Genomic DNA, 20,441 nt, shown 5'->3' with positions numbered 1-20,441 from the left:
TAGATCTCTCTCTTTTTTTTTTCCCCCTGGTATACAGTAATCCAGCACAGAAGGAAATGTAAGGTCCCTCCCTCCTCCCTCTTACCCAGTAATTGTGATTGTAAAATCATCAACATGGAGACCCATACAGGAGCCCCCAATTACTAACAACAGTATTACCCATCACAAGCGGTACTGCAATACATCATATTCATCTTCTCTCAAGGCTCGAACGTAAGCATTCTAGAAATCAGACGAACCGAACTATGACGCTGAAATGGAGAGATCCTTAACACCCTTGGTTGCTATGCCTCTGCGCATGCCAAGCTTGCTTTTCTGCTTGTGGCTTCCTTTCCCGGGAAGCGGCAGGGAAAGTGGAAAGTGGAAGGGGGTTTCTTCACGCCTTGCTGATTCTTTGGGTGGGTGCTTTGCTTTCTTTCTTTCTTTCTTTCTTTCTTTCTTTCTTTCTTTCTTTCTTTCTTTCTTTCTTTCTTTCTTTTTTTTTTGCTCGCTCGCGTGATGGCCCCTTGATGTGCGTGATTAGATCTGCCACGAGAGGAGCTGTTTGGAGTTGGCGCTTGTTGTGGCTGTGATACTGTATTCGGTTTGCGTTTGTGTGTGATGGTGCTGCTGGTGCTTGCTATCTGAGGGAGGGAGGGGCGTGATGCGGATGGATTGGATGTCCTCGTCTGTGATGTCGAGGAGGAGGGACCAGGTTGGGATTTGGGGGTCGGGGTCGGGGAAGTTGGGGAGTTGGGATGTGGGGGTCGGGGCCGGGGTTGGGGTTGGGTTTTGTGGTGCTGTTTCAGGTTGGGTGGTTTGTGTTTGTAGAAGACGGGCAGGCGGATCCCCGTTCCGCAGGCTATAGAGGTAAATTGCGCCGCCGCCGGCGATGCTGGAGTAATGGCCTGTGCCGGGCTCGTAGAGGCACATTAGGCTTGCGTCCGGGGAGATTGCAAGGAGTGGGGCTGCCGTGGTGGGTGCCGCCGTGGGGAGGTTGGCGGTGTTCCATCTGGCGGTCGTGGCGGCGTGGAGGGTGGTGGTTTTGTGGTGGCTGTCTGTTGTTTGGAAGGTTGATTTATGTCTTGAAATGTTGGTTTGGGGGGTGGGGGTGAGTTTGGAGGGATCGGTGGTGGGGGAAGGTGTAGGTAGGTCTGAGGGGATGGTGAAGGGGGTGATTTGGGGCATTGTCGGGTGGTTCTTCCGGCTGGGAAGGAAGCGGAGAATGGCTATTGTTTGTGCGGAGGACGGGAGGGTTGGAGACGTGTCGATTTGGCCGATGCAGTAGCCATTTGATCTGCTGGTGGTGCTTTGGAGGCATGCGGTGAAATATCGTCGCCATGGGTGAGCGGCGTCTTCGGCTGTGGATGACCGCTGCGGGGCCTGGTGGTAGCTCCGCGGCAGGAGCTGGAGGCCTCGGAGAGAGACTTTGTCCCTGTCGCCGGGGCTGAGCGTGCCGGCCATGGAGGCGGAGTCGAGGTAGACTTGGTTGATGGTGGCACGCCAGTATGCGAGAGAGGTAGGACCTGCTGGCTTGCGGTCTGGATTACCCAGGTAGCGCACGCGGGTCGGTTGGAAAGCGGTGGTGTCTTGAGCGATTGCGACGCGCAGTAGAGCGTCGTCCTCGGCAAATTCGAGGCTCTCGATCGTGCCGTTGGTTTCCTCGTAGTTGGCAGGCGGCGGATGGAGGAATCTGTTTTCCTGGTTCACGGTATGCTGCGCAGGGGAGGTGAGACCGTCCAGATCTCCGAGCAGGCTGTAGACCTGGATCGTCTTGTCCAGCCCGACGGCGAGGAACTGCCCGTCCGACGACAGCGCGATGCGGTGCTCTGTATGCTGTGATGTGCCTAGCACGGCAGGACATACGGATGTCCAGAATGAGTACAAAGGTGAGGAGCGGAGGAGTTCCCAAGGGCCGTCGGCGTCTGAGCGGCTATACAGTAACGCTCGTGCGCCTTTCAGCGCCACAAGCTTCCGGCCGTCGCGAGAGATGTCGTATATCGTACAATGCGAGCATTCCGGAGGGAGCTCGCACCTCGACTGCGTTCTCTGAACGCGGTTGCGACAGCCCAGCAAATTCTGACGGACGATCTGACAGAAGTAGCTGTTCCAATCCTCCTTTGCGAGGAGATCCGTCCGAGAGGGCAGCGAGACGGGGACCTGCTGAAGGGTGTTCCGAATAATGGACGAGGTCGAGGCTGCCATCCGCCATTTTCGACAGGTTGCCCGAGCGGCGATGTAGTCTTCCACATCGAGGTAATCAAGAATGCAATAAATGAGCTCAACTGGTAGATTTGTGGCCATATTGTGCTAGTGGGGTATTGTCAAGAGAAAGAATTCCATCTTGAGAGTCCAAAAACCAGCTCGTACTCCATTAGGCGAGAAATCCGAGTTTATATAGAGAGCTCGGGAAACCGGCTCGATTGTAAACACATGGTTCGACATGGTAGGGATATTCACCGATAAGGTAGAGGTCGATCAGAGTACCCCTTTTGTGTGACATAGGTGGACATAAAGTGAAGCAGTGTGCAGCGCGTGCGTCATCAGGTACGAGAAGAGAAGATAATGATAGAAGTGGCCGTTGAGAAAGGGATGTGAGATGGCAGATGATGAATGATGATCCACCGGAATTGATCGACTCGGAAACCACCCAACACGGGCCGACCGGAAAACAACAGGCCATCGTCCAACCTAGCGATTTCCATGCTCTGGCCAACGTCCCAACCGGCCGAATGACGGGTATGTCGGTCTGGACTGGGAGGGTACATGGATATCAAGTGGCGTGACTGTGTAGGCATTAATTATTATTGTGGGTAAGGCTGGCTGGCTTTGATTCCATCGGGTGATTCCCCCCTCAAAAAGTTCCAACTGGTCGCCATTGGTTGGGACAACTGTGCGACAAAGTGATGATGATTCTTTGATGATTTCTTGATTATTTTTGATGATTTCTTACAGCCGTAAGGTTGGTCGTGGTCGTACGTGCCGGGATGGCCCTCCGTTGCGTCACAGATCAAATGTAAATGTGTGAACCCGGTAATGGTATTATGTCACTTTGTATAATTAACCTTCTTCGCTAGTATTCTTCAAATAGCTAAATGTCGCCCCGCCTTGAAGATTTGAAGTTTAATGAACCTAAAAGGATTGCCTGCAATGCAAATGGTCAAGCCGGCATTTATGAATGGAATGGAATGTCCTGACTGGAATGGCGGCACATCAAAAAGTCAGGCTGGCGCCAGTGATCAAGTACATCGTAGAACCCTGCGCTACCTGATCCAGAGGCGCGCGTCCTAGATATCTGGTGCGGCAGTCTGGCATGTGGTCGATCACGGCGTAGACTCGGGATAATCTCGGTCAAGATTCGTGCAGTAAGCTGCCACATTCTGCAGGGAGTGTGCACAGCATCAGTAGTCGATGGGAACTGACAGCCCCGGCTGTGTGTAACCTACACTTTTCCCACAAAGAAGCTTGTAGGTCGCTGGAAGATTTCCTTCAGCTTTCCGTCGCTCATATGATGATGTTCTTTTCTCGCTGGTAGAGATCCTTGAGTAGTTTCAACTGTTTCACACTCATGGTCTCTTTAGGAAGCTGGCTGGGAAGGTCAACTATCGCCAGTCTCATTAAGGCCAGTCCAACGTGTCCAAAGAAACCCACGATCCGCTCGGCGGAGGTCTTGAGCATAGCTGTCAAGAGGGTGATATGAGTATCTTGGATCTGGTCGACGGGGATGGACAAGATCTTGTGCATCGATTGCCAGAACATGGTGTTAGGGAAGGGGTTCTTGCGCGTGGTTTTGCCGAAATTGCGCAGAGTGAGGGCGGCATAGCCGGCCCCGAGAGCAGTCATGCGTTCGGCATGAGCTTGTTCACTGAGCCAAGGCCCGTCCGGCCCATCCCGCCGCCATCCCACGGCACGTCGCCCGCCTTCGGTTTGTTCGCTGCCGCAAAATCCCCACAGCGCCGGGCAAAAGACACGGTATTTCGCCAAGAGGATGTCCACCATGTGGTGGCCCTTGTAGACGAAAGCGTCCAGCGAGAAAATCTGTGCGGCCACAATGCCGATCGGCTCTGCATGTCCAATGTTGATTCCGGCTTCCTGGAGGAGGCCAGCAATGAGGGCTTTGGAAAAGATGTTGAGGGCGTAAATCAGGAGCGCGGGGACCTTGTTATCATCGGAGTCGGCGATTTCAGCCGGAGGGAAAGCCATGAATTGGCGTACATCCACCGACGGTTCGGCGATAGAGGAGGCTTTTTCGAGCGTTGTCCGAATTTCCTGAATCTAAGCAGCAGCAATATGGTTAGCTTGTTCCCCAGACCACAGCGCGAAAGATGTAAATCCTCACCTGTGTTTTGTTGCCTCCCTTAGTCTCACGGAGCTGTCCAACACACTTCTGGATGGATCGCCGAATATCACCCATGTTCTGCTTCACGACTGGATTCGTCTTGCTTTCATTCCTGAGGTATTGCCGGAACTTCTTCAAGTGCTGGTGAAGTTCCACATAACGGGTGTGAATCTTGACTTCATCTTCCGTCAAGCGGCCTCCACCGACCCGGCGTTGCCTCTCTGCCTGAGCCTCCTGTGCCTCTGCTGCCCGACGCTCTGCAGCCTCTTGTTCCGCCTTCCTTGCCTCTTCTTGTTTTTTGCGCTCCTCCTCCGCGCGTCGTTCCCGTTCCTTGCGCTCCTGTTCCTCTTGTGCCGCTAGCCTCTTGCGCTCTGCCTCCTCCTCTGCCTTCTTTCGGGCCTCCTCGGCAGCCTTGCGCTCGGCTTCTCGACGGGCAGCCTCCTCTTGCTCCCGTCGCTGTTTTTCCTGTCTCTCCTTCTCCAGACGTTCCGCCTCTCGTCGCGCCTCTTCCTCCTTCCGACGAATCTCCTCCTCAACTGCTCGTTGATGAGCGCGTAGCGTCTCTTCAGCTTCTTCTAACACCTGGTCATGTAACTGCGCGACTTTGTCAAGGGCCGCGTTATGCTGGGCTTCGCGCTCGCTGTCCAGACGATCGAGGCTTTCGTAGAAGGAGCGACGCTCGTAGGCTTTGACTTTCTTTAGTTCCGTATTGTGAATCTTCAGTTGCTCGAGGTCGCGCGTGAGATCGAGAAGGAGTTGTCTTGAGGGGCTATCCACCTGGGGAGGATAGCTGAGGCGCCCCATGTTGCAAATTGGTGTAGGGTTTCGATAATGATTGTTCACAACTCAAACGAAAGACGTGAAAAGAAAACAATCGACTCAGTTGTCAGATCCAGAGAGTGTTGACGGAGTGGCTTGAAACCAGGTCAGCAACATCGGCGTCTAATCGCCGGCAAGTGATATTGGATGAAATGAAAACAGCCAATGTGTGAACGTTGGCAAAGGAGCGTAGAGAGAAATTCCGTAGACGCGGACAGCACTCGACTTGCTGGACCTAAACATCACAAGAGATTGGCAATTAGCAGATATCTCGCGCGTAGGCTCGGTACCAAATATTCACATACTTCCTACCAATGGCGGAGTGCGTTCCTACCCAGACAAGCTGGATCAAGCTTTGTAGAAGCCTTCTTCCCAGTCAATTGACCTGTAGGGAGCGGAATCTCGGCATAGGCAGCCAGAGAAGAAGCAAACAAAGGAATGGAGGTGCCGATGTCAATGGCTGGGTACACGATCCTGTCATTCCGGAACGTTTTGCGGGAAGAACAGAGCTCCGGTGCTGAGTCATCGTGACCAGGAGATGCAAACCCATCAAACTGGTCTGCATCACCGTTTTGTGTTGACTGGGGCTACGGCAGTACTCCGTGGTCTACGACTGCACCAGACCGCCTGGCTAAACATTGGATCGCTCGGTTCCCACATCTCCTCCCCCCCGTTCCTCGGTCGGAGTCGAGCAAACACCACGATTATCATGAATCAGACGACGATGATCTGCATTCAGATCACAACTTATCTCCTGCTGGATCAGATGAGATGATAAGAGAAACAATCCCTTAAGACCTTTCACTACCACTATGGCCTGGCTCACTTCTGACACCCTTCCTCAGTCAGGGAGATGTCGACGCCTCCATTTAATCTGTCTCTCACATCCAACAGCACCTCATGGCCATGGACTTGTCCAGAGCCCCGCCTGTTTCGTACTGTGGACCTCCAGCCTGCCCACTATTGGACAAGTCGACTCTTCGGGGAGCGTATCGATACCGCTGGATACCTCGCCCACTCCTCACTAAGACACCAAGAACACCAACCAACACACTGCTGAGGACGGTCAGTTCAAAGAAAGTTAAGGGGGAACGGACCCCAAATTCAGACAAACCGTTATCGGTATTGTTTCGCTGGCTCTCGTCATCATTCTCTGATCTTACTACCCATGCAGTCGGGATCCGAGATGTAGAGAAATATGAGTTCCTATCCGGGGTTCACTAAGCAATTCCCACATGCTAGATGCAGGTAGCCCTATTCTTGATGTGCCTAAAAGTTAAGATAGGCCTTAGTGACCTGTGACTTGAGTCCACTGGGACTCTAAGCGGTAGCTTACCGCCATACCGCACGCACTCAATCCCCTAACCCCATTCCCCATAGGCTCCGAGCCTAGTTTAGGCGCCGCGGTGCACGCAGTGGATCATCTCCGAAGAGTGAGAACTCAACGATAAGTTAATGCCGGTGCCGGATCATCAGTCCCTGCGATCAAGGATGTTGCCCCTGAATATTCTACACATGGACTTTCAGAGTGAGTTTATATCAAGCGTACTGGAAGGACAACACGTCTGTGTATGAAAGAAGAGGCATACGTAGCCAAACAAGCGATTCATCCGTAGATGGAAGCTCGACTCCAAGTGGCAAGAGTGGCGAGGTCAGTGACAGGCCGAGAACCAGAGCTGTAATGGAACCAGACCCTGTCGAGCTCCAAGTATGGTAACCTTCTGGTTTAGTGACAAGTTTATTCCATCACTGATCGGATGCTGTGGTAGCTGAGCTTCTTACACATAGCCAACCCAGGTAGTAATGAAAGTCAATTGAAACACCATGTCATCTTGATTCTCTCTCACATTGAATTCAGACTGACTGCGTGCATGTCAATAAACCCATCATAGCTATAACTACTACCATCCTATAGTTTCTGGATCCTTTCCCCCCACAGCAGACTGTGAGAACTCCGATATCATTCACCTATTGTACATTGTACATACAGTATGTACCCTCCGAGTCGACTCAGTCAAATCCACTTTGGAACGTGAGATCCGATTGACTTTTGGAACAGTAAGAACAGTAATCTGTTTGTGACTCCAACTTATTCACATTGTCTGGTATTGTTCGCGGTAGTATCCTTACAGGGTCTGCAACCTGGCCAGGTTATGACTACTAATAGCGACACTAAACGGATCTCCGTCACGCTTCCTCTGTCTCTCTCTCCTCACTCTCTCTTCATCTTCACTTTTCTCCCCCTCCCCCCCACCTCCCCCCATATCTTCTTCTTTCTTCTACCTTGTCTTCTCTTTTTATTTCACTCCCCTCACCCTCCTCTCCTCTTATCGCTTCTTTCCTCCTCCTCCCTCCTTTCACCTATTCCCCTCTCTCCCTCTTTACTCTTGCCTTTCCTGATCATTCCTTCAGGTTATCCACCAGTCCTCTGGTGGTAGCATTGATCGCCTTGGCTTATCTGTCATTCTCTCTTTGTCAGATAAAACCCACCTCGTCGTGTGCAGGTCGACTTTGCTGAACTTCAAGAACACATCTGTTTTGAAATAACCAGACTGTTTTTGTGCCTCATCGTCGGAAAAGACGTCAGCTCAGCAGCGTTGTGGTGCAAGAAATACTTGGGTTGTCTTCCCCCCCTTTTCTGCCACCAAATAGAGAAGAGACTCCGTTCTCTTCCGTAACATCATCTCAACAGACAGAACCCCAATCAATCAATCCCATCACTCCAATCGTCGAGAAAAACTCCTGTTCGCTGAAGAAACAGGAAGAACAAACGAGCTTTGCCCGTTGCAGAGGAGGAAAATAACAATATATGCAAGTCAGTTGGCAGAAGGGGACCAACTCCACTCTCTCCTTTGGCTTGCTTGACCGACGATAGCTCCCAAACATCCGCTTGAACTCGGTGCTTCTCTTTCCCTTTTCTCTTTCCCCTCCTCTTCTTCTTCTTCTTCCTTTCTCCTCTTCTTCCTTTTCCCCTTCTTCAGTCTTCTCTCTCTTTCTTCTATCATAACCCCACAAATTTCAAAAATTCAAGTCATCCTCTGCCTCCTGCTTGATTAGTCGAGCTTCATTCCTCTCTTTCGGTTCTTGCCGTCAATCGAGGCCTTGTCCCTCATCGGGCCCCGCACGGTGTCCTTTTCCCCCCCCATCGCGACCTTGCTTTCTCTCTGAATATATTGGTTTTGCTTCTTTGGCTTCTTGGTACTCCCTGCTTCTTTCTCGATCTCGTCGGGTTACCGCGTCTCGTTCTTGAAGTCAACCGGCTGTCTCCCGCTCCCGTGCAAAAAATTAAGGAGAAGTGCGAAAGCAAATTCTCTCCAGGATTAATTTGCATCCAACCAAAAACTCCCTCACCCCACAAAAGTTGGACAATCGTTAAACCAGGTAAGCATCGAAGCTCCTCAGGTAGTCAAAGCTGCTGCGTTCTCAATCACTTTTCTCCCATGAGCTTGTCGGGCTGGGTTCTGTTGCCTCCACATTCTCTCCCCGGTTCGCCTCGCTTCGTTCCCAGCTGTACCTTGGTTGATGTCACTTCTGGTATGGGGTAATCGCAGCTTCCCGTTTGCCCACAGAAGCTCCCCCTCCTTCCGCCTCTTTCCTCATCACCTAGTTTTTTCCTTTGTCTGCCACCAATATTCCATTGCTGGACTTTCTCCTCGTAATGTCTCTTTCTCTCAGCCAGCTGACCTATCGTTCTCCCTTCTAGTTTACCGCAACATTTCTCAGTCGTCGTTCTAGACGGCCTCCGATCGGCTTCCCCCCCCTATTTGCTCACCAGCGTTAGTCCATCGCTTCAACACTCTCTTCGCCACAGCGAGCCGATTCACAACAGACGCCTTCCTCCAGAAACAAATCAACCGGTGATCTATTCATCAAGAAAACATGGATCAACAGGGTCAATCCGGTGTCCCCGGCCCCGCAGGGCGCAAGCTTCACATCGCCCACAGAAGAAGTCCCTCGGAGCTCACACCCCTCATGAGTAAGTCTCCTGTGGCCTCCCCTTGTGTTCGATCTTCTTCTTAACACCTTTATCTTCTCCTGATTCACACATACTAATGTTCTCATCATCAAAGTGGAGCAATTGGCCATTCAGCAACAGATTGAGCTGCTTCAGCAGCAACAACAACAGATCGCAGCTACGCATCAGCAATATGTCAACATGGGTCTGTTACAACCACAGCAGCTGGGTCAAGTTTCGGCATTCTCTCCCTCTCTGCAAAGCGGGGCTTCCATGGGAGGAGTTTCCCCGCAGATCAATGCCTTCCAGTTTCCGCAACTGGCTCAGCAACAACTTGGCGTCGGATTGAACGCACCTGCCCAGCATTCGCATCGACGGAATCAGTCGGCTCTTCCCGGTTTGGGAATGGGACCTCCGCCAGCTCCATCCTCAGGAGCGTCGGGATACTCGGACTATAACCAACAACAGAGCCATCAGCCAAAGAATGAGAATGGAGGTCACGGGCGTGGCCAAAGAGGTCCTCCTGGTGGCGGTGGTCATCAGAGACGTCACTCGCTTGCACTTCCTGAAGCCAAAAAGGCCGCTGAGCTTGCGCAACAGAAAAGGACGGCATCTGGTTTCCAGTTTCCCGCTCCCTCTGGCGATTCCTCTGATGCTGCGCAGAGCTCAGACGGCAAGTCAACCCCACCCGCTACACAGGCTCCCCAAGGTCTAGGTATGCATCGAGCCGGTAACATCCGTGCTGGCGGTCATGGTCGTAGTCAGTCAATGGCTGTGGGTGGAAACCGAGGCTCTCTGTCGGGTCGCGGCGCCGGTGGCTTCCAGTTCCCTGCTTCTAATGACAGTGGTTCTGATAATCAACGTCGTGGCAGCCAGCCCGGTCACGCTCGGTCTGGATCAAGGAACTTTGATAGCAACTGGCGCCAGCCTAATAACCAAGCTCAAAGCCAGGATCAACAGAAGAGCTTTGGACAGCAAGGCAGTGGCTTCCAGCCTGGACATCGTGCTCGTGCATCCATGAACCAGTCGATTGGTTCCATTGGGCAGTTCCAATACCCTGCACAGCCCCAGCTCATTCAACTGCCACAAGGCCAGGTCATGATGGCTCCGCAGATGTTTGGTGGCCAACAACAACTGAACCCCCTGCAACTTGCCCAGCTCCAGGCCCTGCAACAGAATGGACAGCTCAGCGGCCAGGGCCTTGGGCTTCAGGCTAGTCAGCACGCTCCGCCGCAGCTTTCTGCTCAACAGCAGCAGCAACAACAGCAGCAGCAGCGGAAGACCCTCTTCACTCCTTATCTGCCTCAGGCAAACCTTCCTGCTCTCTTGAGCAATGGCCAGTTGGTCGCTGGTATCCTCCGTGTAAACAAGAAGAATCGTTCCGACGCCTACGTCACCACACCAGACCTAGATGCCGATATCTTCATCTGTGGAAGCAAGGATCGTAACCGTGCTCTTGAGGGAGACTATGTTGCAATCGAGCTTTTGGATGTAGATGAGGTGTGGGCTCAGAAGAAAGAAAAGGAGGAAAAGAAGAAGCGCAAGGACATCACAGACGCCCGTTCCGGTAGCAATGCTGGAAATGACAAGCTGTCTCGATCTGATTCCGGCGCCAACGGCGACCGCCAGGAGGTCGGCCCCGACGGCAGTATCCGTCGCCGTGGCAGTCTCCGACAGCGACCAACCCAAAAGAAGAACGATGATGTCGAGGTTGAGGGTCAGAGTCTTCTCCTGGTTGAGGAAGATGAGATCAGTGACGAGCAGAAGCCCCTCTATGCGGGACACGTCGTCGCCGTCATTGAGCGTATTGCAGGACAAATGTTCTCGGGAACATTGGGCCTCCTTCGTCCCAGTAGCCAGGCGACGAAGGAGAAGCAGGAGGCCGAGCGACTCGCCAGAGATGGTGGTCACGGTCGCCAACAGCAGGACCGCCAGCAGGATAAGCCCAAGATCGTGTGGTTCAAGCCCACCGATAAACGTGTTCCTCTGATCGCCATCCCCACCGAACAGGCTCCTCGCGACTTTGTTGAAAAACACCAGGAGTACGCCAATCGAATCTTTGTTGCATGCATTAAGCGATGGCCAATCACATCTCTGCACCCCTTTGGTACCCTTGTCGAACAGCTTGGCGAGATGGGCGACTTGAAGGTGGAGACCGAAGCTCTGCTGCGGGACAACAACTTCGGTGGAGACGAATTCTCCGACGCTGTTCTCAAGAGTATCGGTTGGGAAGACTGGTCGGTCGCCAGTGAGGGTGACGCTCTGCTCGCCTCCCGTCGGGACCTGCGCCAGGAGACGACTTTCACCATCAATCCTACCGGAGCCAAGCAGATTGACAATGCGTACCACATCAAGCCTCTTGCGGATGGCAAGGTGGAGATTGGTATCCATGTCACAGATATCGCTCACTTCGTCAAAGCCAACTCCCTTGTTGATCGGGAGGCCAAGAAGCGAGGCACGGCTGTTTACCTCATGAACAGACTTGTGAACATGCTCCCCACCCGCGTATCTACTGAACTGTGTGCCCTGCTGCCAGGCGAGGATCGGTTGACAGTCAGTGTCATTATCAAAGCCAACCCAGAAACAGGTGCTATCGAGGATGACGTTTGGATCGGCAAGACCATCATCAAGAGTTCCGGTCGCCTCAGCTATGATGATGTCAATTCCATTCTTCAGGGAACATCAAACGTTGCCGCTCCCGGTGTCGCCGCTGACACTATCAGAGCCCTTTATGTAAGTGATCTCGTGAACTCGACCCGCAGTATCTCGTCTAATGTTGGCTGAGCGGCTGAGCTAATGGTATCTTGTAACTAGGCTGTCACTTCACGATTCAAGGAGGCTAGATTCGGCAATCGGATTTCACAAATCCCTCCCCTCCGCCTTTTGTACCAGCTCGATGACGAGAACGTGCCCGTTGAGGGTAATATCTTCGACTCCTCTCCTGTCCGTGAGATGGTTGAAGAACTCAGCTTCAAAGCCGATTCCTTGGTAGCCCGTCGCTTGGCCGCTGCTTTGCCGGATAGGGCTTTTCTCCGCCGCCAAACCCCACCCAACGCCCGTCGTCTTCAGCTTTTCGTTGAACGCATGAATAGACTTGGGTTCGGCTTGGACCCAACCAGCAGCGGGACCCTGCAGAGCAGTCTCTGCAAGGTCCAAGATGATGATTTGCGCAAGGTCAGAAGACTCACCCTTCCTGTCGAATATATGAAACTTCGTTACTGACAGTAGTAGGGTATGGAAACGCTTCTTATGAAGTCCATGCAACGTGCCAAGTACTACGTGGCTGGCAGCACATCTGACGACCAGCGACAACACTATACACTTAATTTGCCAGTATATACACACTTCACCAACCCATCTCGCCGTTATGCGGATATGCTCGTTCATCGTCAGCTAGAGGCTGTTCTGTCCAACGGTGCTATTGAGCTTTCGGAGGATCTGGAGTCGCTGAACAAGACTGCCGATCTTTGCAACAACAAGAAGGACTCCGCACACAATGCCCAGGAGCAAAGTGTTCACATCGAGGCCTGCAGAAGTATGGATAAAATCCGCCAAGAGCATGGCGGTGATCTCATTAGCGAGGGTATCGTTCTCTGTGTTTATGAGTCTGCCTTCGATGTTCTCATCCCAGAATATGGATTTGAGAAGCGTGTCCACTGCGATCAGCTGCCTTTGAAGAAGGCCGAATTCCGCAAGGAGTCGCGTGTGCTGGAGCTTTACTGGGAGAAGGGAGTGCCATCCTCTGCTTATATCCCTGAAGACGAGCGGCCGAAGCCTGCCAACTCTCGCGCTGCTCAAGCTGCTGCTGCTGCCCGCGAAGCTGAGGCTGCACGTGAGCGTGCTCGCGAGCGCGAAGAAGCCATCCGTAGACAGACCGAGACTGGCACCATGTCGCATGATGACGTGGACGCTTTATTCGACGACGATGACGACGTTTCCGAAGTCACCGAGATGGCTGCGGGTGTTTCATTGAACTCCGCTGTCGACCGTTCCACCCAGAGCATGCCACCTTCGCCTACTCGCAATGGTCATCTCCCTCAGGCGCCTCATCGGACACGTTCTGACCCCAAGATTGCGACTATCAGTGGCGATGCTCCTGAAGCTAAGTTGACGAACAAGGAGAAGTATCTCCGGCTGTTCAAGCTCAGAGAGGAGGATGGAGAGTACATTCAGGATGTCACCGAGATGTCTCGGGTGCCCATCATCCTAAAGACTGACTTGAGCAAGAGCCCACCGTATGTTTCTCCTCGGTCACCGTTTCTTCTCAGTCGAGTCCCCAAGCTAACCGCGACACAGATGCCTTACTATCCGCTCTGTTAACCCCTACGCGCTGTAATAGGGGCCGTGCATCATTTGTCTTCTCTGGATGTGTTTTACATGTTTACAGTACAGATTTGACCTTTGCTTAGCGGATTGTTAGGGTGGCTGTCTGATGGTGGTCGTCCAGTTTGATTGTCTTCCGTCAGCTGAGCGAGGCACCACCTCATGCTCATGGTCGTATAGCTTTTATCAGCCTAGCGTGTTATTTTTTCTTATAATGTCTGAAGCTCTTCCTGGGAAACAGGGGCAAGCCTAACTTGAGACTTTGCAGTAGGGCCTCGTGTGGACCTGACTCAAGGAGATCGAAATGTGAACCTTCGTGGTGATGGAGGGTTATCTTTACGTCTTGCCGATCATGAAGATCCGAGGGCTAGATGCCTGATCTAATGTGACGTGACGAGAGGGGGTACTTATCTCGGCCAGATCGAAAGCCAGTCAAGCTCAATTGTCTCGGCAAATTTTGTGAATTCATCATTAGATATTGCATAGTTTCAAACAGCACATGTTTCAGAACACTGATAAATCCTCCGAGGTACAATTGTAGCCAAGCGATGAGGTCAACAGTTTTACGCTAAGTGATGGTTGCGGTAGATTCCTTGAGTTTTGCATACGTCTTACAAGCGGACTACCTAAACAGGTACAGCCTATCACATGCGGGTCGGGGTGTACTTATACCAATCCAAACATACTAAACGCCAGGCTAAAGAATCCTCACAACCAAAACCCATCCCAACAGTCTCGTAAAACCAACTCCGCAATGAACATGATGCTAACAACCTCAAAACAAGAAGTGAAGAGAAAGGAAAAGGCACAGAGGTTACAACCGCCGGATCCCAATCCTCGGCTTCACTTTCTTTCCCGTCCCGCCAGCCGACGCCGACACCTTCCTCGCGCCCAATGTCATGGACCGGAGCGGTTTCGAAGTTGAAGGGACGGACGCGGAGACGGCACGTCGAGAAGACATAGTGCCCGTCGTATTAGCAGCAGTAATAGTAGTAGTAGAAGGCCCCAGTTCCGCGAGCGGGGGATATTGGTGGGATGATTTCCCAGGGAAGAGGGACGATGAAGCGGAGGCGAGAAAACTCTTGGACAGGGGGTTCTCCTTGCCGTCCCCACTCCGTCGGCGGCGGGTTTCCTCGTCGTCCGAGCCCGGGGACGAGGACGGGTCCTCGAAGATCTGGAGGTCGACTGTCGCTGCTGCTGCTGCTGCCGTCGCAGGGGTAGAGGCTACGACATCGTCGCGGATGCGGCCGGAGGCGTTGACGCCTTTCATGGGGGAGGCGCCTCGTTTGGGAATGGAGAGTTTGGGGGACTTGTTGCGGGGTTGTTCGGGGGAGGAGGGGGAGTGATCTTTCTCGCTTTCTCTGTCTCTTGTGGGGAGAGGGTGGGTTTTGCTGGGGTGTTTGTAGTAGGATAAGGTGGGAGAGCTGGATGGTGATGTTGATCTTGTTTGGTTGGCGGCGATGTTCTGATCTGAAGCCGAGGGGTTGGGGGTGATTTCGGGATCGGGGTCGTACTGGTCGTCGTCCTCGTCCTCGTCGTCCATGTCCATTGGTAGCGTTAGGACGGAGAGGGGACGTTTACCGTGGATGTTTTTGCGGAGGGTTGGGGGTGGGCGGTGGCGGACTGGGGAAGGAGATAGCGAAGGGTCGTTCTCTTTGCTGGCGTTGGAGGATTCGGAGTCGGAGGGGGTCTCATCTTCACCATTGTTTCCTTCGTTGTTGGGAGCTGAATGCGTTTGTTGTTGAAGGTGATCCTGGTGACGGAGGTCTTTTTCGCGGTGGGTGAGGTGATCGGTTGTGAGGGCTAGAGAGGGTTTGGGTAAACTGGTCTGGCTGAACGACGGCGTTGGCGCAGCTGCTGAGACTGTCAGAGGAGTTGTGCTAGATTCTGATTCGGGTGTATTCATCGCGCTGGTCTTCCGAGTTGTCCGTTTCTTCATCGTCACGGACGTGATTCTGGTTCCTTTGCGTGGCCTTAGGGTGCGGGGTTCGTCCTGCTCGACCGGGATCGTGGTGCCGGCGTCTTCACCCCGCAGTTTCGCTTCGGCGACTGCGCTCTTGAGATCGTCGGGGACGGGAGCATGAATTGAGGTCATCAGCTTGGCTTGACGGGCGAAGGCTTCGTAGTTTTCTTGCAGGAGGGAGCCGGAGGCGGCGTTGAGTGCGGAGTCGGGGTTCGGGTAGATCAGCAGACAGGAGATTGTCTACACGTGCGGAGCATTCGGGTTAGAGATCCTCGATTGCGGTTATCGTGGTGATGGGGTTGGAGGGTAGCTTACGATCAGCACATCCTTCAACGTCAGCGTAGACTTCCAGTCTCGCTTCAGAGTATCCACGCAGACAGCTCCCGTCAGTTCCTCCACATTCGGATGCCAGATGCGAGTCTTGAAGGTCGCCTTGGGAGGACTCTTGGGGTAATCCTCCGGCATCTTTAGATGTAGTCGCCATAGTCCCTGTGAGTAGGGGGTGCCCTGTGGACCAGCTAGGAGCGCGGTGAATTGCGTCAAATCGTCGGCGTTGGCATCATCGGGAGGGAAGAGGTAGTTAGGCGGCAGCTCCTCATGCAATGCAGCATGGTCCGCTGCGAGACGGCGGATGCTCGCTGAAACCTTTCGAAATCCGTTAGCTTAAACTGATATCCCAAAAGTAAAATTGCAATTGGTAAAATCAACAACTTACCATCCTGCCTGCTTTTTGTGTGGCTTTCTGAAAAGTCGAACACAATTGTAGTGATACGATATATGGAAAGAAGATAAGACGATCTCACAAGACAAGGGTCCTTAGGAAAAAAGAGCTAGGTGAAAGTCAGGTGTCGAACTAGCTAGCACCAGGTGTCACTGATGTCTAGACCTCTGAGAATGGAACTGTTTCGGAGTTTTCTTTCTCAGCAAGAGCGATTAGTAGTTAATGTTGTGACACCTAGTACGGAGTAGTACTTTTGTATAAGCTCACTAGTGAAGTAGTCACTCCAGCGACGACCCGACAGCTCATTTGTTTTGATGATGTTTAGTGAAGCTGAGCGACGGCACTAAGCCCGGCTGGGTCTCAAAACAACGCGCCCGCACACCAGGCAGTCACGTGTGTTTCGCGTGTTCCGCGCGTTTTAGGAAGTGTAATTGAATGAGGTAAGGAGTCCCGATTGGGATAGGGGCGAGTGCGGACCACCTCCCGGGCCTCTTGAACAGCTGGACAAGTGGAGGAGTCTCCATAATTTACTGTAGACTATCGATCGAAGTGCCATTGACTATTTCAACGACTTCAAAGCATTGGACTACATCTCCTTCTATCTTCTCGTCCGATTTCTGTATATCTGGAGACGGAGTTAGGCCGTCAGGACCTATGAATGGAATTCGTGGACAACTCAGATACAATGCTCACGTACGTCACCAAAAGATAGATTTGATCTTTCCGTTATCCTATATGGCTGCTGTGAAAACATGGGGTGGACTCAACTGCAAGAGTCTAATGTACAAATTGGCCAAAACCTGCTGAGAGAGAATTATTGTCTTGTGTATTTACCATGTACTCATTAAGCAATTAAAAATTACTAGAAAAAAAAATCAAAAGCTCTTATGTACGCCGCAGTCATGCAACTTTGGTGAACAAGGATCGGCCTTGACATCAAACAGGGAGGGGGAATGAGAAATAATCAAACACAGAAAAACAGTCTTCCCATCAGTGGTACAAGTTCCTCCGACCAAGAACCGGTCATATATTCAGGTTATTTTCGACCTCGTTTCGCCAGACTTAATAGCTGTAAACACGCTACACAAGTCGATGCCTGGTGCGACTCATCGAAGCGGAAGATGTCTTAGACCATTGACGATGGGAGGGTATTGCCGGCCCCTTTTACAAGAGGGCAGCAATGGCGGCACCGGCCACCACGGACAGACCCATAGGAGCCATGGTGGCGAGAGGTACACCGGCACCCTCAGAGGTGCTGGTGCTGCTGGAGCCGCTGGTCTGGGAGGAAGAGGAGGAGGTCTTGGTGGAGGTGGAAGACTCGGTTTTAGCGGTGGTGGTCTTGGTCTTCACCGTCGAGAAGGACGACGCAGGAGCGCTGGAGCCAATGACAGCGCTAGAAGCACCGGCGGGGAGGGAGCCTTGGGTGGGGATGACAGGCTGGGAGGTCACAGCAGCGGGCTGAGAGGGAGCCTAGCTTCATGTCAGCACTATTGTTGTTTTGTAGATACAGGAGAGAATGCTTGCTTACCACGACAGCAGAGGACTGAGCAGCGGCGAGAGCGCCGAAAGCCACCAGGAAGATAGAGTAACGCATTGTGATAGTGGAAGGTAGGTTAGATCGGGTGGAGCGATTGTGGAGGCGGAGTATGAAGATCGATCAAGAGTCACAAGCGAATGTCTCTGGAAGCAGGTAGCGATTGAAGCGAATGGGTGAGGCCTCGAAAGGAAACGACCGTGGGGGTTACTTTATATCACTTGAGAAAGAAAAAGGGACAGAGAGGATGACAGGCGCAGGGGCATCCCTTAAATAGACCGGAGGCAGGGGACAGCGCAGAAAGGCCGGGGCCAGGTGCCGTCGCAATAAGACAATGAAGGAATAATCCATGTTCCTTTTTTTTTGTTATTATTATTATTATTTTCGGTTTCTTTCTTGTCACAATCAGCCCTATCCAGTGTCTGCACCTCCTAGTAGTGGCAATGAAAGATGGTTAGATCCACTCAGGCCAAGCCCGACGGCTCAGCATCGTTGCTCACTTTCTTGTGGCTCTGCCTAGGTACTCCGTCTTTCCAAGTGCTTGAATATACTGTGCTTAGTAGGAGTGGGTGGTTAAGGCGGGCTGGAGAAAGAGGCGGGCGAGACAGAGTACGTACTACTGTCTCGGGCAACCAATGCCAAGTCTACTTGCCCATCACACATCGAACACACCATTGCGACTAAAACCACTAAAGTCGGACTAAAGACGGAGACGAGACGGGAGACAACCATTAGACTCCATTAGACTGCAGACAGACAGTGGAAAAGAATTCATATACGAACCACGGCAGGAAGGAGGTTTGCGTATGCCTCCTGCTATTTTTACTATTTTTGGCGGTCACAGCCTGTCGCCCAGGGCTGGCCCCGCCAATAGAAGGCTTGTCCCGCCGATCTATCCATGGGCGACGGTGGTGAGATGCATTGATGATTGAACCAACCCAACCTCACCAGAATAGTAATTTATTATTTTTGAGTAGGTATTAAGCTTCCTATTCGAAAGTCTTCGACTAAACTTTCCACCCTCAGCAACAAAGCACATGGTGAATGGATCCATCCTTACGAAGACAACACCAAATGCAATCCTCGCATGGGCCGATTCCTACTACATCCCAGCCATCCATTTCTATTTTTCCTACTACTGTACAGTACACCCCTCATCTGCATGCACTCTAAACTGAACCGTTCCATCCGAAGTGCAGTGCTAGGTTAGTGTAACTCACCACTTGATCCTCTTGACCACAGTCTGTAGATTTGACCAGCCTCTTAATTAGCGACCCCCCAACGGGCACAGCACCCGTGGACCGCAACGCGGGTCTAGCCGATGATGGATTCTCGCCCCTCTTCTCTGCCTCCCTCTCTGCCTCGGGTGGTGAGACCACAGGAAGTAGACTAGACTCCATGTCTGGTGCTGCACCCAGCAGACCGCGCTCCGAACCGCGCGTCCGGTGACTGGACCGAATTCTCTTCAGCATCACAAGCTCTTGAGCCTCCCACCGAGTTTACCCAAAACCCATCCTATACCAGTACACTATCGCTGCCACTGACGCGGTCCACGTAACGACTGCCAAAAGACGCCTCATCCTCAATCCTCACATTCAGCACTGACGTAAGATCATTACGATCCCTTGCAAGGGCGTACACTACGGTATTGCGATTCTAACAATTGCATACCCTCAAATGAAAGTCTACTGTCTGTCTCATCCTATGATCCTTCTAGTCTGGGGATGGAGAAGCCAAGGAGCAAGAAGGAAATGAGTCTGACACCACAACTGGGGTGCCAAGAGCATAACAACAGCTCCTTTTCTCCTGCATCTACAGAAGCAGCTGGTTGAGTGGGCTGTCGTAGTCTATGTCCATTGCCCAAGAGCAATGTGCATGACCCGGGGGGGGGTCTCTTGTCGATCCGCCAATTCGAGACACTAGGGCCAGAACAGTCTACCGTAAGGTACGCCGGTCGTATCAGGGGTGACAAAATCTCCGGCCAGGCAAATCACATTTTCCAAATGCGATGCAAGGATGCTTGCTCTCACAGGAGTCAGCATGTTTCGATTACTCCCATTCTTGCAATAGCAGTGGTCAAAGGCTACAAATGCGAATGGCAGCACGGAGGAAAAGACAAGATTTTGGCCCGGCTGGCAAGGCGGTCACCATGCAAATTAAGGATTTCAGTCTTCAGACCCTTCAATTACTCAGTAGTTAAGCGATTCTTGTCTCATCCCGCCCTTGTCTCATCAGGCCAAGTTCGGTGGATAATGTATGACTGTGATACCCCAGGACTGCGGTGGAGCGCCTTTTCCGCCCGATGTCGCTAATTTGGACTAATTTGCGCTTGGGCGGACGGCAGCCAATCATTAATGAGTCGAGCTTCGATCGAGGGAGGCCTCAGCTTGAACCTGAAGCCGGCTGCAAGATCAGAGAGCGGTGGCTGGGACTCCGTACGGTGTGGTTGCTTTTTGATTCTTCACCATTCGAGATGCGAAGGAGTGCCAGCGAATACCTCGGAAGAGAGTGAGTGCGAGAGAAGTAAGATTGTTCTCGACTCAGTTCCTTTGTCTTTTTCCTCCGAATCATTGCGCACTATTCCCCGGACATTCGAGCATAATTCCCACTTGCTTGTTCTCTTTCCCACCCATACTCCGTTCTGTGCTCCGTACTCCGTACTTTGTAACCCTCCCCATTGTCGTGATATGTCTTAGACGAGCAAGGCCCGATCACTTTGGTTCTGCCGCTGTGCCGTCCTGGACCGCTGCGCTTATTTCCTCATTGCCCTTCCCCCACTCGGCCAAATACAAGGCTTATTCATGGACT

General features: G+C 52.3%; 5 protein-coding genes across 5 annotated transcripts; 1 reads left to right on the top strand and 4 right to left on the bottom strand.

Annotated features, from left to right (window-relative positions):
• Positions 1-317: 317 nt before the first annotated feature.
• Positions 318-2,434, bottom strand: BO72DRAFT_252888 (F-box protein). The gene has a single exon (XM_040940052.1). It carries the CDS (start codon positions 2,281-2,283, stop codon positions 520-522), a length of 1,764 nt encoding a protein of 587 aa, XP_040796943.1. The 5' UTR covers positions 2,284-2,434; the 3' UTR covers positions 318-519.
• A 942-nt stretch (positions 2,435-3,376) lies between these two features.
• Positions 3,377-5,606, bottom strand: BO72DRAFT_253067 (putative RNA export mediator Gle1). The gene is made up of 3 exons (XM_040940054.1): positions 5,443-5,606; positions 4,319-5,372; positions 3,377-4,254 (listed from the first exon to the last, which is right to left on the bottom strand). Exons 2-3 carry the CDS (start codon positions 5,120-5,122, stop codon positions 3,484-3,486), a joined length of 1,575 nt encoding a protein of 524 aa, XP_040796942.1. The 5' UTR covers positions 5,123-5,372; positions 5,443-5,606; the 3' UTR covers positions 3,377-3,483.
• A 3,310-nt stretch (positions 5,607-8,916) lies between these two features.
• ssdA (mRNA-binding translational repressor SSD1) lies at positions 8,917-13,821 on the top strand. Its single transcript, XM_040940051.1, has 4 exons — positions 8,917-9,113; positions 9,213-11,825; positions 11,907-12,266; positions 12,324-13,821. Exons 2-4 carry the CDS (start codon positions 9,294-9,296, stop codon positions 13,410-13,412), a joined length of 3,981 nt encoding a protein of 1,326 aa, XP_040796941.1. The 5' UTR covers positions 8,917-9,113; positions 9,213-9,293; the 3' UTR covers positions 13,413-13,821.
• Positions 13,822-14,229: 408 nt separating this feature from the next.
• On the bottom strand, positions 14,230-16,017 carry BO72DRAFT_388229 (putative ubiquitin conjugating enzyme E2; the record flags this gene model as incomplete). Its single annotated transcript, XM_040941708.1, has 5 exons — positions 14,230-14,496; positions 14,644-14,806; positions 14,930-15,140; positions 15,240-15,618; positions 15,694-16,017. Coding segments are annotated over 5 exons (1,344 nt in total), but the record flags the coding sequence as incomplete, so codon positions are not given.
• A 1,031-nt stretch (positions 16,018-17,048) lies between these two features.
• BO72DRAFT_252755 (putative GPI anchored protein) lies at positions 17,049-17,940 on the bottom strand. Its single transcript, XM_040940050.1, has 3 exons — positions 17,808-17,940; positions 17,628-17,721; positions 17,049-17,569 (listed from the first exon to the last, which is right to left on the bottom strand). Exons 2-3 carry the CDS (start codon positions 17,691-17,693, stop codon positions 17,264-17,266), a joined length of 372 nt encoding a protein of 123 aa, XP_040796939.1. The 5' UTR covers positions 17,694-17,721; positions 17,808-17,940; the 3' UTR covers positions 17,049-17,263.
• Positions 17,941-20,441: the final 2,501 nt, after the last annotated feature.

This window comes from Aspergillus fijiensis (assembly GCF_003184825.1).
Source record: "Aspergillus fijiensis CBS 313.89 unplaced genomic scaffold BO72scaffold_66, whole genome shotgun sequence".
Taxonomy (NCBI): domain Eukaryota; kingdom Fungi; phylum Ascomycota; class Eurotiomycetes; order Eurotiales; family Aspergillaceae; genus Aspergillus; species Aspergillus fijiensis.
Note: the sequence above shows the minus strand (reverse complement) of the source record. Positions and strands in the feature narration are given on the sequence as shown.